The sequence below is a fragment of the Saccopteryx bilineata genome, chromosome 5 (genome assembly GCF_036850765.1).
Source record: "Saccopteryx bilineata isolate mSacBil1 chromosome 5, mSacBil1_pri_phased_curated, whole genome shotgun sequence".
Taxonomy (NCBI): domain Eukaryota; kingdom Metazoa; phylum Chordata; class Mammalia; order Chiroptera; family Emballonuridae; genus Saccopteryx; species Saccopteryx bilineata.
In genome coordinates this window covers 65,219,651-65,240,267 of record NC_089494.1, presented here as the reverse complement: position 1 = coordinate 65,240,267, position 20,617 = coordinate 65,219,651, and the positions used below count along the sequence as shown (strand labels likewise).

General features: G+C 37.1%; 1 protein-coding gene across 1 annotated transcript in view; it reads right to left on the bottom strand.

Annotated features, from left to right (window-relative positions):
* TLK1 (tousled like kinase 1) overlaps positions 1 to 20,617 on the bottom strand; it is a 159,468-nt gene that overhangs the window by 8,713 nt on the left and 130,138 nt on the right. The window contains exons 13-20 of the mRNA XM_066278681.1: positions 13,479 to 13,576; positions 11,706 to 11,787; positions 7,208 to 7,299; positions 7,038 to 7,127; positions 6,719 to 6,888; positions 6,337 to 6,472; positions 2,254 to 2,365; positions 763 to 870 (exon numbers count right to left, since the gene is read on the bottom strand). Of these exons, the coding sequence (XP_066134778.1) occupies positions 763 to 870; positions 2,254 to 2,365; positions 6,337 to 6,472; positions 6,719 to 6,888; positions 7,038 to 7,127; positions 7,208 to 7,299; positions 11,706 to 11,787; positions 13,479 to 13,576 (888 nt within the window). The remainder of the gene's footprint in view (positions 1 to 762; positions 871 to 2,253; positions 2,366 to 6,336; positions 6,473 to 6,718; positions 6,889 to 7,037; positions 7,128 to 7,207; positions 7,300 to 11,705; positions 11,788 to 13,478; positions 13,577 to 20,617) is intronic.

Genomic DNA, 20,617 nt, shown 5'->3' with positions numbered 1-20,617 from the left:
AAGTGGACCCGTGCAGTTCAATCCCATGTTGTTCAAGAATCAACTATGTATTTATTTATTTATTATTATTATTTTTTTTCATTTTTCTGAAGCTGGAAACGGGGAGGCAGTCAGACAGACTCTTGCATGTGCCCGACCGGGATTCACCCGGCATGCCCACCAGGGGGGCGATGCTTTGCCCCTCTGGGGTGTCGCTCTGTTGCGTCCAGAGCCATTCTAGCGCCTGAGGCAGAGGCCACAGAGCCATCCCCAGTGCCCGGGCCATCTTTGCTCCAATGGAGCCTCACTGCGGGAGGGGAAGAGAGAGACAGAGAGGAAGGAGGGGGGGGAGGGGTGGAGAAGCAGATGGGCGCCTCTCCTGTGTGCCCTGGCCAGGACTCCTGCACGCCGGGTCAATGCTCTACCGCTGAGTCAACCGGCCAGGGCCAAGAATCAACTATGTATTTAGATGAGTATTAACATAAACTGATACATAAAACATAAAGATAATGATGGGCCCAAATCTTGTGATTTCCCCTAATTTTCAAAGCAAGCTGAGTGAACAAAGGGTCAGGATTATAGTTAGGTCCTTCAAAGGTGAAAACTGGGACCCAACGGCCTGAGTGTCTCTTATTTCCAGAGCACCCCCCCAGCCCCTGGATAGATTTCCCTGCGGCTGCAATCCCTTTTATTTTACTCACTCATAAGTAATTACTTTGTTTTAAGCACAACTTATGAAATGAAATTTTTACTTCACAAAACTTATTTACATAAATTTCGTACCTTTGCTTCACTGCTTACAACTGGTTTCACAGGGAATTGAACTTCTGTGGCTTTTAATATTGTATTTTCTTGAAGAATGTCTTGTTGAGATTGATTGTGACCAAATGGCTATAAAACAAAGTAAATAAAATGTTGAGAAATTAATCTCAAAAAAATTTTAAACACAGACATTATCAGTAAATACTCAAGATGCAAATGAGTTGTGTACTAAAAAAATTCTTTTCCTCAGTTACATGGAAGTTGGGACACATTATCATAGCAACAAAGTTTTAATTGGCAGCAGTCTGAGAAATCCTATCTAATCAATCCTCAACAGAATAAACCAAAAATAATGCTGTTGCAATATAAGTAATTAACATAAAATAATAACATAATAGCCTGACCTGTGGTGGCGCAGTAGATCAAGTGTTAACCTAGAATGCTGAGGTTGCCAGTTCAAAGCCCTGTGCTTGCCAGGTCAAGGCACATGCAATAAGCAAGCAATGAGCAACTGAAGTGAAGCAATTATGAATTGATACTTCTTGCTACTCCTGCCTCCTCTCTCTGTAAAATCAATAAAATCTTTAAAAAAATTATAAAGAGCCTGACCAGATGGTGGCAGAGTGGATGGAGCGTCAGACTGGGACACATAAAACACAGGTTTGAAACCCTGACGTCACTGGCTTGAGAATGGGATCATAGACATGACCTCATGGTTGCTGGCTTGAGCAAGGGGTCACACACTCTGCTGGAGCCCCCTGGTCAAGGCACATATGAGAAAGCAATCGATGAACAACTAAGGTGTCAAAATGAAGAGTTGATGCTTCTCATCTCTCTCCCTTCCTGCCTATCTGTCCTTCTCTCTGTCTCTCTCGTTTTTTTTTTTAAAAAAAAGAAATTTAAATTTTAATTCTGAATATTTACAAAATGAAGTTTGATTAGAAAATAGATGAAATTGTGAAAATGCCCGTGAAAAGACCACAGAATATAATACTTTGAGCATGAGACACTAACTTGAATGAAACAGCTCTGGGTTTGGTCCTAACCTGAAGTCAATTCCCAGACAAATTCCTTAAACTCTTTTTCCATAATGATAACGGAACTAGATGGGATGGGGTTACATGATGTCTAGTTGTAATTCTGACTTCAACAGAGGTTTGAAAAGGATTCATTTCCCTGAGGTAGAGGATGTGAGGAAGTGGACAGAATGGAGGATAATAACAGAAGAGAATGTTAGCATGGTTAACATAGTTACTTCTTTTTCTTACGTTAAAGGGGGGGGGGGGGGCAAAATGCAAGCTAAGTAAATTGTTATGACAAAATAATTCTGATCCATGGATTTTTTTTTTTTTAATCCATGGAAATTTTAGGGAAAAATAAGAGAAAAAAACCTGGCCTTCCTTGGAAGGATCAAAATTGATTTTTTGACTTCAAGTTAATGAAACTTTGTATTTAAAGGGGGGAAAATTCAACTTATCTCTATACTGCTGAATCTGATATCCTTTAACTTACCTTTCTACCATAAAGACACTGAAAGAAAATGACTCCAACTGACCACACATCAACCTTGTTGGAAATTTTTGGTGGTTCTTTCCCAACTACAAAACACTCAGGAGGTAAATACCTATAGTTTTTTGGGGAGAAAAAGGGAAAGGATACTATTAACAATCTATAATTTAAAACCTTCTAAATGTTAAATCTCAGAACACTAATTTTACCCACATAAAACCTTAAGACCTTTATTAATGACAATCATCAAACTTTTGAAGCATTTACATCCTTGTATACTTGACCCTACTACCAAAACTGCACATTTCTGTGATAAAGTACTGTATACATACACATCTAACATGTACAATATTATATATATTATCTACAGAAATAAAAAACTGTCATTAGAAATTACAATGTTTTAATTTGGGTTAAGTGTCTAAAGAAATTCTCTCCTATCGCTATGATTCACCAGCATTCAAACTGTGGGGGCAGTTCTCTTCCTAAAACACACGTCTCTGATCAGGTGGCTCTTTTATTTAAAGAACCTCAACATTACGCACTGCCAAAGCGAGACCTCATATCTCTTGTATGTAACACAAGACCCATTCTAGTCCAGCAGCAACTTAAATTTCTAACATCTGCACTCATTCTTCTTCCCCAACCCCTCAAACTGGCTTGGGAAAGCCAATTAACTTGGTTGCTCACAATGTTGTTTTGTCACCCATGCTTTTGAATATGACAATAACTTCCCTAACCACTTCAGTTCACTTGGTGAACACTTTTTCTTCAAGACCAACCCAACCTCCATAATAAGCCTTCTCTGCTTCCCTCTAGTCAAAGCTTTGCTTCTTCCCCATGTAATCACCAGATCCCTTAATTATGGCATTAAAGTCAAGTCACACTAGACCAGGGGTCTCAAACTCGCGGCCTGCCGAACAATTTTGTGTGGCCCGCAGACTAATCCACGGGCTTACTTAATTTTATCCAAAATATTTTGAACTTCGTGGATTAGTCTGCGGGCCGCACAAAATTGTTCGGTGGGCCGCATGCGGCCGGTGGGCCGCGAGTTTGAGAACCCTGCGCTAGACCATGAGTAGCTCAAGGAGCTCTTATTCATTGTATAGCTTCAAACACTAGCAGCATCTGAAACATATTTATTCAAAAAATACTATTTTAAAATTTCTAAGCATTTTCTGTAAGTTCATAATTTTAGCTACAAGGTAAAAATAAACTTGTCACCTTAGGTTATAAGTAAAAATCTATCAGAAATGTAAGCACCACCCTCGCCAGCTGGGTCAGGGGATAAAGCACTGTCCCAGCATGCCAAGGGTCACAGGTTTAATCCCCAGTCACGGAGGAGAAGCAATGAGTCCACAACTAAGTGGAAGAGCATGTTGATTCCTGCCCCCACTTCTCTCTCTCTACCCCTTCCCCTCTTAAATCAATGAAAAAATTAAATATATAAATTTATATAAAATATATAATTTATATTTAAATATAGTTTATATCAAATATACATATATAAAGAAAAATGATTTAAAAAGAAATGCAAGTACCTTATACCTCACAAATTTAGATTAAACTGAAAAGAATAATACAGCTAACTAGGAATCTACTTTTTTTCCTTTTTAGTTTTGTACTCACTATGCTAAAAATCATTTAAGTTTCACCAGGATGCTGATAGATTTCTTAAAAAAAAAAAAAAGAACAAAAAGAACCCATATAAAACTTCTTGAAATAGAACCACCAAAGATGACCAATAAATCTTTGAGATGGCAAATCTTTTCCTACCCCCAAATCAAGTAAAAAGATTTCCTTTTTTTTGTATTTTTCTGAAGTTGGAAATGGGGAGGCAGTCAGACAGACTCCTGCATGCGCCTGACCAGTATCCGTTCTAGCGCCTGAGGCAGAAGCCACAGAGCCATCCTCAGCGCCCGGGCCAACTTTGGTCCAATGGAGCCTTGGCTGCGGGAGGGGAAGAGAGAGACAGAGAGGAAGGAGAGGGGGAGGGGTGGAGAAGCAGATGGGCGCTTCTCCTGTGTGCCCTGGCCGGGAATCGAATCCGGGACTCCCGCACGCCAGGCTGATGCTCTACCATTGAGCCAACCAGCCAGGGCCAAGATTTGCTTTTTCATAAAAGTGTATTTTGTGTAGGTTTATGCATATGCAACTGAAACAAGAATAGCTCTTAAACACTAGGCTACACAGTCTCTTGAGGAAAAAGAATATAAACAAGGAGAGGAACTGTAGGAAGAGAGACCAAAACTATTCGGGGGGGAAAATACCCAGTAGGATTTAGTGGACAACTGCATTTCAGACCTGAGAGGAACAAAACGTATTTTCTTCTTAGTGATACTGACAAATAGTTTAAGCTTCTGGGTATACAATGTGTTCTGTAAAAGCACCATATGCCTGCATTCTGTAAGTCTGTGTGGGACATCCCACTTCACCAAATACACAGCTAAAAAACTAGTGTGACTGTAGAAAACTAACCATTTTGGGGACACTTTCTATATGGGAAGTGCACTGCAGATTCCCAGAGAAATGCCATGACTATATCTCCTTCCTGCATAGTCCCCTAAATATAAGCTTCCCTATCTCATGTCCACCTGAGAGGTAAATTTCCTCGTCTGTCCAGCCCTACTCTAGCAAAGGCAGAGTAAGAGAGACACGATCTAGTGAGAGTTGCTGCACAGGAAAAATGATCTATTACTTTTTGTTTTTACAGAGACAGAGTCAGAGAGAGAGATAGGGACAGACAGACAGGAAGGGAGAGAGATGAGAAGCATCAATTCTTTGTTCCAGCTCCTTAGTTCTTCAGTGATTGCTTTCTCATATGTGCCTTGACTGAGGGGCTCCAGCAGAGCGAGTGACCCGTTGCTCAAGCCAGTGACCTTGGGTTCAAGCCAGCAACCATAGGGTCATGTCTATGATCCTGTGCTCAAGCTGGTGAGCCCTCACTCAAGACGGCAACCTCGGGGTTTTAAACCTGGGTCCTCTAGGTCTTGGTCTAACATTCTATTCACTGCATCACTGCCTGGTCAGGCAAGAATGATCTATTATTTAGAACATGTTTTTTAAGCTGTCTTCTACAGAGTCTAGGGCTCTACCAAGAAGTCTTGTTGCTGTTACTGGTTTTATTTATTAGGATTCTAAGAGTTTGTTGTGAAAAAGTGAGCTCTGTTGCTAAAAGAAAAACGTTTAAAATAAAGATTACTGATTGAGGATACAAACTTTAAGGAGGTTACTAGCTTGAATGATAGTTTTAAGTATGAAAAAAATTCATGAAAAGTGATGTCCATACAGACCTGTGGTATCTTATGGAGCTGGTCATTATATGCTCAGGCTAACTGTGTGAAGACTGTTTTGGAAACTCTAATGTCACATTTATGTTTGAAGTTCCCTTCCTGGTCAATGAAAAGTTAAATACAGTTCTCTTCCAATGAAAATTTTACTCCTTTTGCTCAACTAATTTATTCTGCAAACTAAGTTTTTTTGCAATTTTCGGCTTGTTCCTCACTTAGGTAAATCTGACAATTCACACTGAAGTAGTTTTTGTCAATACCTAGAGAACTCTAAAAGAATGACATTCATTAAGACTGTCAATCTATGGTTCTATCTAAACTTATAATGATATGTATGAAATCAATAAAGGGTATTTTTAAGAGTCAAGTCCAAAGGCCACGAATATGCCAAATATCTCTCCCATCCATGATCAACAAAATATCCATCTCCAACAAAAACTTCTACAGGGAAGGCTTGATGCTTACTGCTTGTAACAGTTGTTATATGTACATAAATACTTTTTCATGATAAACATCATAGAAGAAAATCTACAAATTCTCCATCTTAGGAGTTTCTGAGTAGGTACAGAAGTGACTTGCTAATGCTAAGTCTTTCTTCCTCTAGTTTGCTGACATTTACAGTTAGGATCAGATGAGTAAAGAAGACTGGTAAGAGTCGTCTCCCTCTCGACTCAGAGACTTACTAACAGTACCCTCACCACAGTAATCTCAAAGGTATATGAAAAGAAAAACTATACTCTCATAAAACGCCTTGTCACTAATCTAGACAGTTTAATGTCTTTAGTAACACATTTACCAGTAGGTGCCTGCCCCTTGAGAAGTTAGATCCATTCCATCTACACCATAGCTATCATCATCCATAATCTTGGATAGACCAAAATCAGTAATTTTGATTTCTCCACATGCTGTTCCATCTACCAGAAGGATGTTTCCTAGGAGCAAAACACAGAGTTCTTTTAATGACACATAGATAAAAAACATTACCTTTATGACTTATGCTAACTTTAGGGGGAAAATATATACATATAAAATATATTTCAAAATATTTAAAATATTTTAAGTGACATGACAAAAATACTTTAAATTCTAGCATTCCACTGGCATTTAAAATCTAAACCAAAAAGCATGTTTTCAGGTAAATTAATAAATATAATTTTTTATTTAGACACATTAATTACCTGGTTTAAGATCATAATGTATAATAGGGGGTTTGATTTCATTGAGATATCTTAGTGCATTTACAATTTGCATTACAATAGACCTAGCTTCTTTCTCTGACATTAATTTATGTTGCTTCAGATAGAAATCCAAGTCATTGCCTTCACAGTATTCTAACACTGTACAAAACCTAAAGAAGAGAAAAAAAGTAGACATAAAATATCCAGTAATTCAGAACCATAATAGAGAAATGAAAAGTATTTATATCATCACCACAGAATAGGGAGAGCAAAAGCAAACATATCTTTACTTACAAACTAAATCTTAATATTCACTTACGTATCTGTATCCAAGGAGAAATAATCATAGAGTTTGACTATTCTGGGATGGTCTAGTTCTTTGTGTATTCTGTATTCTCTGCAGGCATGTCTACAGGAAGAGAGAGGCTATTAATTCTCCATGGCCATCACATATGTTTTCAATTGACAAAATAAAATATTAATATTTACTTGTGGTAGTTTTCCTTTTTCTCATCCCTCCAACTTTTATTAAGTTGATGGATCTTCACAGCAGCGTATCTTTGTTCATAAAGGTCAAAGGCCTAGGATTCAAATCACAGAAGAGTTTGGACCAAAGACTAACTGAATAGCTGAAGAGATTTTTTTTTAAATTTTGGTGATAATTTTTGCATAATATGGAATTAGAATATACACTACAATTCTTGTGTTCATCTTTGCTAAAATTATATGATACGTTATCAGAAACAAGATACCAGTTCAATGGTGCTAAGTCAGAGAAGACTATAATGTCAATTTTCACATTTAAGTTTTATAAATGGCAATATACTCAAGCGAAATAAAACAACAGGGCTATTTTTTTGTTTTTTAATATGAACCTGCTCCTCTATCCTGACAGTAGCAGTTAGCAGCTGGGAAAACAGATGGCTCTAATGCTTCTTACGTAGGCTGGATAAAGCAAGCCTTTCCCTCTGGCTTCTAGCAGCTCTGCACCTTTCCCCTACCTCTTCGAAAATTAACAAGTTCCTAACAATTTCCCAACTGTTTAAAAAAAAGTCTAAGCTTTGATTATGAAACTCTTCACACAGAACCATAACCCTTCACCATATATCATTATCACACCTAACTATACCAGCAATAATTACTAGCCTTGTTTAATAGCCAACTTGTCTTTCAATTTTTTTGGTTGTCTCAAAAGAAAAAAAAGGGGGGGGTTTATATTGGTTTGTTTAAATCACCAGCCTATTTCTTTTATGTATTTTTCTGAAGTTGGAAATGGGGAGGCAGTCAGACAGACAGACTCCCACATGCGCCCGATCGGGATCCACCCAGCATGCCCACCAGGGGGCGATGCTCTGCCCAACTGGGGCGTTGCTCTGTTGCAACCAGAGCCATTCTAGCACCCAGGCCAACTTTGTTCCAATGGAGCCTTGGCTGCAGGAGGAGAAGGGAGACACAGAGAGGAAGGAGAGGGGGAGGGGTGAAGAAGCAGATGGGCGCTTCTCCTGTGTGCCCTGGCCAGGAATCGAACCCGGGACTCCTGCACACCAGGCTGGCACTACCACTGAGCCAACTGGCCAAGGCCACCAGCCTATTTCTTAAGTAACAAACTAAAGAATGATCAGTATTCTCTTAAGGCTTTGGTGATTTCTAAAGGTTACAAAACAATGAATATCAGTAAAAGAGATTTAGTAATTTAGGTTCCACTGTGATTTATATACAAAGGTGCCCCTTTAAGAAAACACTTAAAAGCTTACATATTTATTAGAAAGAAGATCCTCAGCTCCCTCTCTCTCCATCAATTTAATCTAAACATAAGCAGTATTGGTAAACTGCTTGTCAATGAATTATAAAACCATGAAATAATATAGGATGGAATAAATAAAAAGTATTCCTTTTAGAGTCAGATAACTTGATTAGCTGCATGACTGTGCTAATGCTGTCTCAGCCTCAATCTCATTTATAAAATTTGGGTTGTTGAGAGGATTAAATGGGGTGAAACATATAAAGTATTTACAAAAGTATGATTCATAGTAAATATCCAATAAATATTAACTAATAATGTTACTAAAAGTTAGGTTTAAAAAATAGAAAAGAATTTTTAAAAGTTTATGTGAGAGAAAGAACAGGAGCATAAAAGATAAAATTCAGAGGCAATCATAATAAATAATAGATGAAAATAAAATTTTAAGTATACCAATAAAAAGTTAATATCAGTGCATTTGATTATAATAGTGATATATGTCATGCTCTATCTCTGAAGATTAGATGAGTATAGTATACCTTCCCATAAAGCTAATACAGTAATCACTAAGCAAGTGATTTAATATTTTCCACCTTCGTACAGATAAGTCTATAAAATTTGACTTTAAACCTGATGGCTTTGTTTTCCAACGTACCTGTCAACCATGAAAGGGCTATGTAGGAGTTGGAGTGAGTAGTTAATTTTTAGGTCAGTACTGAAGGTTCAAGTCATTAGGCCCCTATCTGCATTTTCTAATTTCTATATGAGCCTTTTCTTCAAAAAGAAAATGCCCCATTGGCCCTATCTGTGGTGCTAAAAACAGTGGCGATACTACAGGGCAGTGGCAGCAGGTTGCTGTGATGAGTAGGCTCAGAAGCTGGGCAACTTTGAGGCTGAGCTAGTGTTAGCTAGCTGTACTTCTGGTGATTTTTAGAGCCAGAGTGAGCGATTATGATCTTTTCCACCTTGTGGCCTGGTTATGCCTACACTTCAACCATTACAGTGCGTGAGGATGAACTATCATTCTCACTGTAAGAGAGCTATAGAAACTGTAAGAGAGCTCACAGATCATTCCTGATGGGTGTGGAAGGTGAGGCCCATGCTGCTTATTGCTTGTCCAAGTTAACAAAAACAAAATATAGTTAATGGTTGAACCAAGACCAGAACTGAAGTTCTCTGAATTCAAATTCCATAAAATTTCCCAGAGTCGGAACAATCTAGGTGGTCTTTAGTAAGCCGTGAAGGCACAGTCCTAGTCTCACTGAACGGAGAGGATTTCTAATAATGAAGAGCTTGTATTTACTAAGCACCAATGTTCTGTGTGATTTACTTGTGATACCTCATTTAATCATTACCGTAATCCTATGATGTAGGTACCATTATTCCCAGATGAAGACAGAGAGACTGAGGATAAGCAGAGTAAGCCCAAGATTATACAGTTATTTAACAGCAGTCAGAATTAGGATTCAGACCCAGTCAGTCTGGTTTCAGAGCCCCACTCTTAACCACTAACTATACTGATACATAATGGAGCACGAAGTGTCACAAGGAGCTTATAAAAGGCAGACCAACAAGGAGGGCTTCCATAGGAGTGAGAGTAAGACCTGCAACTAACTAAGAGCAAATAGGAAGTCACTGGGGCTTATAAGCAAAGGGGTGAGATAATCATACTGCATTTTATTAAAAGGCTACTCTAGCTGCAGCACACATAAATACACTGAAGAAACTTAATGCCCCAAAGAAAGTGATCAGCGAGTAGGCTTGGGAAGCAACACAAACGAGACAACATGGCCTTGAGCTAAGAGAAAGGAAAGTGTCATTGTTGGATTTAGGAGAATTGACAATGTTAATAACAGTCGGCACCAGGGACTGGTTATAAGTTGGGGGAATGGAAGAATTATGGGAAAGTTGGAGTGAAGGATGGCTTTTATGTTTTTAACTTGAGGGACTAGGCAGATGAACAGCAATGCTATGTACTGAAGTAGGGAGCAGTGTCAGCAGAAGTTCTAGAGAAGAGAAAAATAACTTCTAATTCAGATGTGAGTTTGCAGTGCCTATGAGGCATCCATGCCAAGTGAATGGGCAAAGTCATGTACACCAACAGGTATGGAGCTTAGAAAGAAAGTGTGGGGCATGAACACACATAGAGGACACATACATGTGAGGATGAAATCAGACAACTCAGTGAATGGGCAGGGATATATTTGAAAAGGAGAATAAAGAATAAGAGACTTCGGAACTATAACATTTAAAGGTTGGGCAGAAAGATACAACATAAAGTGAAAAAAGTAAGATATAAAACATTGAACATGGTGAGTAAACATTTTTACATATATACATAAGCATTTGAAAAACAGGGTCCTTAAAACAGGTAGAAATTTGTATAAATTCAGGACATGTAAGATCTCTGAGACACATGTTTAAATACAGGGGTATGATCTGTCCACAAATGTACTATATTAAATGGCTACCTGCTTATCTTGATTCTAATGGCTATTATTTATACCAAACTAACAGTAAGGAGGTAGCAAATAGCAGAGGGACTGTGCAGGTGCAGAGATAGTCTCAAGGCTCTTAAGATGCAACAACATAAGCCACCACAGACTCTCTGTAATGTGAGTCAGGACATAAAAATCTGTCCTCCCAAAATTCATAAAATCAATAAACAAAAGTACTTCTTAACCACATAAAGTATCCCCTTCTTTTTTAGAGTTTGTGTTAGGCCACTTTTCTTTTACAAAGGCCTACATTTGAACCTGTTTCGGCTAACTAAAAGAACTATGATGAGGATTTTTGCTTTTATGAGAAAAGGCAAGAAGCAAAAGTAGCTTTCAGTATTTGTTCTGCAGTGAGCTGTTAGAGGCAATGCACTCTGTGCAGCAAGGATGGCACCCCAAGCTCCTCCCCCTGGCACCACACTGACGACCTTAGCCTTGAGCCACCCTAGCTCTGAACTGTGTCTGAGCCCGTGTGCTTTATCTGGATTTATTTTGTGCGTCTATTAGCAAGAAGTGTTCTAAGGGATCAGAAAAGCCTAAGAGAGCTCATAAGGGTGCTGTGCTTACACAAAAGTGGATATAATTAAGCGTATTTGATATGATTTGGTCGGTTATTTGGGGGATCTGGGAATGTCTTTTTGGCTTCCGGAAGGTTTCATAGGAATGCCCTTTTGGGTAGCAGGGGAAACCTGTATTCCTCTATCTTTGCTATATTATTGTAAAGAACAGAAAAGAAAAACAACAGTACCTTATACACTTCACTGAAGCCACCTCTACCAAGCAGATGAAGTAATAAATATCTTTCATTTAACGTTGGGTGATCTTTGAACCTTAACAGTGAGGGGAGAAAAACAGTAACATGAAAATGCACCCAAAAATGTTCTTTCCACAATAAAGTTCCACTCTCTCATTCTACTCCTAGCTATTTCTTTCTCAGTTACTCTACTACTAATTCCAAATTCTGTCCTATACTTCTTCTATCTGCACAACTATCATCTTAAGCTTGGAGTTCACAAAGCTTAGCATTTACAGCTGAATATTCAGGTTCAGTGACCAGTTATAACACTGTGATAACTAACCATTGTGTTGCCAAAAGCTTTATAAAATCCCATATCTACTCAGCATGAATTACTTCCTTTGGAAAAATATACTTTTATATTGGGGGCTATATAGTTAAGCAAGATTTATAAGTATTGACATATGATTAAAAAGTTACAAATTGGCCTTCACCCATAATTACATTTACTGTCTTTGGACTACTATAAATAAAAATTTTTAATTTCCAATTAAAAAAAAAACTTGTTTAAAAACTTAAAAAGCACTCACAGACAATTTTATTACTACATATACAAAAACAAGTGTGAAATGTGAAGATAATTTTCATAACAGCCCATTAATTAATTTTGTTCACAGTGTTTTGTTTTATTAGAATTTCCACCTGGTACAATTTAGGTTATTCCAGAACTATACCATTATACACTGGAATGATCTATGTATTTATGAGTTATACATACACAGATGACCACAAGTAGGCCTTCTAATTTTTAAGCAAGATATTTGTACTTCACAGCAGAAATCTGCCATTTCCAATTCTGATACTTTCACTAGGTCATGAAGTTTTAAATTACATGACAAGTCTTAAGTACAAAAAGACACCCTACCCTTCCTTTCCTCTACATCAATTAAATCCAAGTAATGCCTTGCTTAATTTCCATCTTCTTGCTTCATTTCTATCTTCTTCACAAAGCTTTTGCCAGCTCACGGATATTTTCTCTCTTCATTTTTATAACCCGAGATTAAGGAGAGAGACTATAACTTAAAACTACTTTTCTGTTTTTTCCTCAAGTTTTGCATAACAATGCTGAATATACGGCTTACTGAAATCCTCTTAGTTGAAATAATTTCTCCTCTACTGTGACATTAATTTTAGTATTCAGTCAAAAAGTATTTACTGCATGTATACCACGTGCCAGGCACTGGTCCAGGCTGTGGGAACACAGCAAGATCAAAATTAAGTCCCTCTTCTCATATAGGTTATAGTCTAGTGGGAGGAGACAGATAATAAATAACTGAAATGAAATTTATAATTCATAAATGTTATAAAAAAAATAAAGCAAGGTAAGGTTCCTGGGAGAGGGAATGGAGCCATGTAAGGACTGCTATTTTAGATAGAGATGTCTAGGGATGGCCTCTCTAGTGACCACTTAGAGTGAAATTAAAAAGTAAGCCACTCAGATATTTAGAAGAGAAACATTTCAGGTGAGAAAATGGCAAGCACAAAATCCCCGATAAGGAAATCAGGGCTGGCATGTCCACAACCACAAGTGACGGGAGGATGACAGAGACACACTGGTAAGGTGGCTGAAGACCAATTTATATAAGACCTTCTGAGCCATGGGCGACTATAAATATTTTTCTAATTATGAGGAAAAGTCCCCCAACAAGGAAATATTGTGTTTATGCTCTGTACAGTGGAGGAACACTTTTATCATGTAAGACATAAGTATAAATAATGACTTACTGAGAATTATCTTCATTATTTATCCTCTTGAGCTCTCGAATGTGAAGATTTCTGACTCTTTCCAAACGTTCAAGTTCTGCCTGGATTTCTGCCTCTTCCTGAAAATGATGAGAGGGGACTATAACAAGCTCAATTTATCTGTGATATAAAATAGATATTTTTACGCGTGCATCCATTTTTTACAGCGACAGGAAGAATAGTGTATTATAAAGTACCACTGAGTTTAAAGACTAAAGTGCTCTTTTCAATGCCTGAAAGATTAAAAAAGATCAGGAAAAAACCTATTTCAAGAAACCATCCTCCACATAAAAATCTATACCTAATGAGATGCTGAATTTTATTCTGTTCAACAAGAAATCTATTTTTATAATGTGTAAACTGAAAATGACAGCAAGGTAGTCTGAAACTGATTCATAACACAAAATGAGCAGAAAGCTTTATTTCTGGTACATCCAAATTTTAATTTAAGAGGAAATAACTTATTAGTCTAAAACAAATAAAATGAAGATATTTTGTAATAGTTAAAAGAGGAAGAAAGAAAGAAGATAGAACCACTAATTATTCCTAGACCTTACAAAATTTGGCGCACACACACATAATCTGACCACTCACTTTGGATGAATTCCACTGTAAAAGAGACTTTAAGAAAAACCTTTTATGAATAGCTGTGACAGATCCTTAGTTATCAGAGCAGACCTAGGTAAATCCTAAAGAAATTTACACATCCCAAAATATATAATTTTTAGAACATTTAAAGAAAACTAGACACCAAAACAAATGCACAACCCCACACCCCTTCCTGTGATTCGTCAATATAAATTTGAATATTATTTAAAGGATGAATACGAATATACCAAATTTCAACAGAAAGTTCTAAAAATGTCCAATTTTATATTCTCTCAAAAATTAGGGGATACTTTATTGCTTCACATTTGTTTTGAAATATCCCCTAATTTTTGTGAGCAGTATATTTGAAAATATTTGTTGAGTAAATAAATACAGATTGCCTTGGCCTAAAAGTATACCTACTGCCATTATAAATGTATATACCACATGGAATAAGTTATTTCTGATTATTGTACTTAATTAAATATTTCTGTATTTTTCTAGTTCCTTCTCTTTTAATGATCTTCTGGTATTAAAAAAAATCCTTTTTCTCAAAAAATCAGTAATTCTGAAATTTACTTTGAAAATATAAACATCATTTCATTCCAAAGCAGATACCCGGTATAACCTATATCTCAGGCTTCCATAGCAAGGAATGTTATCAGTACTATAAAAACAAATGTTCACAGATTAAAAAACTAAGTTATGTCCATATTCTACTTGACCCTTAAAGTTATTTTATTTTGAAGTGAAACTCAACCACTACTTGTTGTAGATATTTAATGTATATTAATTAGAAACTTTCAAAATAAACTCAAATGAAAATAAACCTTTTTAGAATTTGGGAAAGGTTTTTCTAAAATAGACTAAAACTAAATAATTAACTGAAATTTTCTCATTTAAGCAGCTTTTAAACAAGCCACAGCTTAGTTGTCTTAATTTAGTCATAAAACAGAATAAAACACGGGCCACAAAGGAATACCCACGAGTATGAAAAATATTCAAATTCATTTACACTACAAAACACAGGAAGTAGTAGCTTTTTTCTCTTCCTACTTAATGTCTGCTACCATAAAAGTTTAACTGATTCTTACACATGTAGGAAGCTACTGAACACTTGGTAGGCTGGTGGATTTTTAAATAATCTGTTAAATAGTAAAATATCTATTAGAATACTAACTGAAACGCGTTTTAACTTTATTTCAAATTGTGGTATGGAGATAATATTTCAAAAGTGAAATTACAGAAATTAAATTTTATTGAATCATAAATATATAATGATGAGATTCAAAAAGATTGTTGATACACATAATTAATTACCTTTGTTTTATAATTTTTGGTAATCTTCAGATATCTATACAATGGCAGTAACAAGATCACAAAATAAATACTTATTTTAAAAAGTAAATGTATGTCTGCATCAGTTAAAGCAAACAATTTTTCCCTCTCTAAAACATGACAAATATGTCTCCTAAAATCTTATAATACAAAAGCATAAATAAGCTTCACTTCAGTTTGAGCTGTAAAGTTTACAAGAAAAAACAAAATGTCATAAACACTAGGGGAAACAAGTTGGATCCTAGGTATTTAAGAGGAAATGCTGAGGGAAGCAACTATAACCAAGTCTTATATACAGATAGACAAATTCCCCATAGCCAGTGAAATATATTTACAAGTTCCATATCGTAATTTAATATTTATTCCACAATATCTTGGTCTTAAAACAAAGCGGCACACTGAAAGATTATTCTGCAACTCTAATTTCTCTCAAATCCCACTAAGAAAAAGTATACATACTACACTGCTCACAAAAATTAGGAGATATTTTATTGCTTCATCTTCATTTTGAAATAATTCCTAATTTTTGTGAGTAGTATATTAGGAACTGAAGATGTGTGTTTCCCTCCTCCCCAAATTCATGTTTAAGCCCCAAATCCCAATGTGATGGCATTTGGAGATGGGGCCTCTGGGAGGAAATCAAGAGTTAGATCAGACCATCAAAGTGGGGCCCTTGTGATTAGATTAGTGGCTTCATACAAAGGAAGAGAAAGACACTCCCCACACACATCCACCCCTTCTTTTTTGGAGCAGGGAAAAGGCCATGAGACATCTTGAAAACGTGACTTTCTACAAACCAGTAAGTGTCTCACCAGAAACTTGAACCCTACCGGACTTTGATCTTGAACTTCCAGCCTCCAGACTGTGAGGAAATAAGCTTCTGTTGTTTGAGTCACCCAGTCTATGGTATTTTGTTATGGCAACCTATACTTTTGGTATGTTATGATATGGTATATGTTAAAGTATATGTTATAATATATACTTTTAGGCAAAAACATTAGGGCAATACTGCTTAGTACTCTCTCCCTTAAGAAAAAGGTGCAAAGCCCAGTTTTGGTCTGGCCTCAAGGTACAATAGTCTAGAATATAGCAGCTTCAGCAACTAATTTATCTTTAGTGTAGATCATCTCCCAAGATCTATCCTGTAGGGCTACATTCTCCTTGCTTGAGATTGGCAGTTGCCTATGGGCCACGCTCAGAATTAATAGTTTTCAGAGGGTTAAGGAGAAGCAAGGATGACTTGGGCTTACAACTGATCTAAATTCATTATAGAACGGAATCCTCCAACACATGGCAAAACTATGCTAGATTACTAAAATAAAAAGATAATCCAACCAGTTAGATCATGCTTGGTAAGAATACCAAATTTCAATCCTCCAGTCATCTACTAGCTGAGCAGTTGAAGCAGAGAAGGTCTAGAAGAAACAGAAACAAGTAGTGTCTCTGGAAAGGAACTGGTCTCTGCAGGCAATTACAATGTCGAAGGGATATGAGGAAGAAAAGATTGTTAGATAAGTTTGATGATCCCATACAGTAAAAGAACATGACTCTTCTGTTTCAACAAAAAGAGAATGGATTATTTAACAGTCTACACCAGGGGTCCCCAAACTGCGGCCCCCTGAGGCCATTTATCTGGCCTCCCCCACCACACTTACGGAAGGGGCACCTCTTTCATTGGTGGTCAGTGAGAGGAGCTTAGTTCCCATTGAGATACTGGTCAGTTTGTTGATTTAAATTTACTTGTTCTTTATTTTAAATATTGTATTTGTTCCCGTTTTGTTTTTTTCACTTTAAAATAAGATATGTGCAGTGTGCATAGGGATTTGTTCATAGTATTTTTTATAGTCCAGCCCTCCAACGGTCTGAGGGACAGTAAGCTGGCCCCCTGTGTAAAAAGTTTGGGGACCCCTGTGTAAAAAGTTTGGGGACCCCTGGTCTACACTATGGCTATTTTAACAGTATTTTAAAATAAGCTCTAATTGTATTTTAAAAGCGAAGTCATACACCTATACAACAACATATCTCAATACTGCCTCACTGTTCAAGTAACCTGCAAAACACATTACCTTCCAAAATTTTTAACTTAAAAATTTATAAGAAAGGTAAATTTCACAGTAACTTAAACAGAAAGAATTGTCCTTCACCAGATGTTTAGCTTAGGAATACTTTTATTTGCAAAGTCTCTTCTGGAAACTTTATTTCCCCTTTGGCTCAACATTCTAAGCCAAAAGTAAGTTACTGCAATGCAAAATCTTTGTAAATGCCAGGTTATAACTGCTAGGTGGATCTGGGGTATTTTTGAGCATTTCCCATAACGGTAATTTTTCAAAGAAAGATGGGAGTGTGTGGACATTAAGCTATAAAGCTTTAAGAGTTATATAAATGCATTTTCACATGTAAAATTGATACATTTCCTGAAAAAAATTAAATGTACTAGTTTAAACTTCTTTAGCAAATCTGAATTTACATTCCATGTTATCTACCCCCTCCATATACAAAAAAACAAAACAAGTCTCAAAATCAAAGAACCATCTTTCTATAAAGCCAAGAAAAGATGAAATGTATTTTGATATATCATTCTCAGCTTGCCTATAATGGATGATGGTTGGTAAAACAAAAGAAATTCTGTGTGACATATTACAAAAATGGTCGGTACAGAGAAATGTGTATCACTTCAAAGTCTATTCTCAGCACCCTAACAATATCACTTGGTCTAGGTCTAGGAAAACTAGTTCAGAATGAGGTTTCAAAAGTTTATTCAAATTTATTTTAGTAATGGACAATAGTAATCCCTCAAAAGTTAGTACCTCCAGGTCCTTAAGTTTTCTGTTGTTTTTTTTTAATTGAGAGCAGGGGAGGCAGAGAGACAGACATCCATGTGCTCACCAGGATCCACCCTGCAAGCCGTCTATGGGTCAATAACCCTGCCTATCTGGGCATTGCTCCATTGCTTTGCAGCCAAGCTATTTTTAGCTCCTGAAGCAGGGGCCATGGAGGCATGTTCAGCCCAGCCCCCACACCCAGCCAAGCTTGATACAACTGAGCCATGGATAAAGAAGGGAGAATTGAGGAGAGAGCGACGAGCATGCGAGAGAAAGAGGGGTGGGTAGGAAAAGGGGTGGAGTAGAAGACGGTCGCTTCTCCTGTGTGCTCTGACCAGGAACCGAACCTGAGACACTCATACGTGGGCTGAGACTCGACTACTGAGCCAGCCCCGCCAAGGCCTCAAATTAAGTTTTATTTCATTAACTATTTTTGTCATTCTAAAAATTTATCACCAGGAAAGTGAAAAAGTGAAATTAACAAGACACTAAAAAAGCTAATGGAAGAAGCAGTGCAGAAAAGTTATGGAGAAAATTATTACCAATTTATTTCAAATTTATCCTTGGTTCTTCAATGATTTGTAATACATGCTTTCACATATCTTAAATAGGGTTATGAGATACATGAACCACTGGAAATATGAACCAACCAACAAATAAGCCACCTAGACAGCAGGCCTAAATTTGTAGAAATCAATTTGGAAACTACTTGCCCATAATTCTATGTCTGCTTGAGTTTCCTTTCCTGACTATATAAATGTTCCCTCCACACCCATCCCTAAATAATCACTGAGCTGCTTAGTACAGGAGCTATTGTATCTCTCTGAGGTGTGTTTAACTGGCTTAATTATTTTAGAACCTTAATGTTTTCCTCTCTCTACAGTTCACTTCTTTTGGGGGTGTAGGTAGTAGTGGTAGGGGTGCTGTTTTATTTCTTTAAATGCATAAATAGTTACATTAAACTTTTAAATGGAAAAACTGTTAAAATGGAGAGTGATTCTGTTAGTTACCCCATTCTATTAAAACAAAACCAAACAAAATCTTATCTTAGTAACAGCAAATAAATACAATTCAACTGACTGGAAAATTTTAAATATATAGAATATTCAGTACACTTTTTGAAACAGTAATTACCGCTGCTGTACAGAGGGGGGTTTAAATCCCGATGTTGAACACGAACAGGGTGCTAACATCAAGCCCTAGCACATACAGGTGAAAGACACAAGAGTATACTGTGCCCTTCTAACAGCTTTCTGTTTCCCTTTAACCTTTTTTGGGGGATTTTTGTGGATTTCATGGCTTTTGTTTTCATCTGAAAAGATTTAACTTTCTACAAAATAATGGAAAAGCCTACTCTTCTAGATTCTCTTTACCATCTGCACACACATGACATGGAGTCACAGTTCTGATCGGGAAGTATCGTATTTTTCACTCCATAAGATGCACTTTTCCCCAAAAAACGTGGAGGGGAAAATGCCTGTGTGTCTTACGGAGCAAATGTTCATTCTTTTTAGCTGCTGCAGGTTCCCAGACAACTAGAAGGGTATTTGAACATTCAAGTCTCTTCTCATTTGTTAATAACAGTGCTAATGGCTGTTAATGTTGCTATTGAGTTTACATTGTTGAAATATTGTGGTTTATTTTATTAAATATTTTAACAAAATATTTGGTTTGGTTCAGAAATTTTTTTTCGTATTTTCCTCCTTAAAACCCTAGGTGTGTCTTATGGAGTAAAAAATATGGTAACTGTCTTCCTTTGTGAAACCGTGATCTCTAGACCGAAATCACAAACCTAAATTAATTAAACCCAACTCAAACTAATGGCTAATATGACTTCTAAGATTCTTTCCAAATTTCCATTGCCTATACAATTGGAATAATATTGAACACCATGGAAGTAAAACACACTTTTCCTTTAAATTTTTATTTTGGTAACTATAAAATTAAGATATATGATTATAAATAAGGGAATAGAGTCAGGAATACGTTTGCAGGCCCATGATGAGAGGAGGAGGTAGAATATAAATGCTGGGTGGCCCTGGCCAGTTGGCTCAGTGGTAGTGTCGGCCTGGCATGTGGATGTCCCAGGTTCGACTCCCTGTCAGGGCACACAGGAGAACTACCATCTGCTTCTCCTCCCTCCCCCCTCTTTCCCTCCCACAGCCATGGCTTGATTGTGCACATGAGCCCCAGACACTGAGGATGGCTCTGTGGAACCTCTGTCTCAGATGCTAAAAATAGCTCAGTTGCAAGCATGGCCTCAGATGGGCAAAGCATAGGCCCTAGATGAGGGTGGCTGGGTGGATCCAGTTGGGGTGCATGTGGGAGTCTCCCTATCTCCCCACTTCTCACTGGAAAAGAAGAAAAATAAAC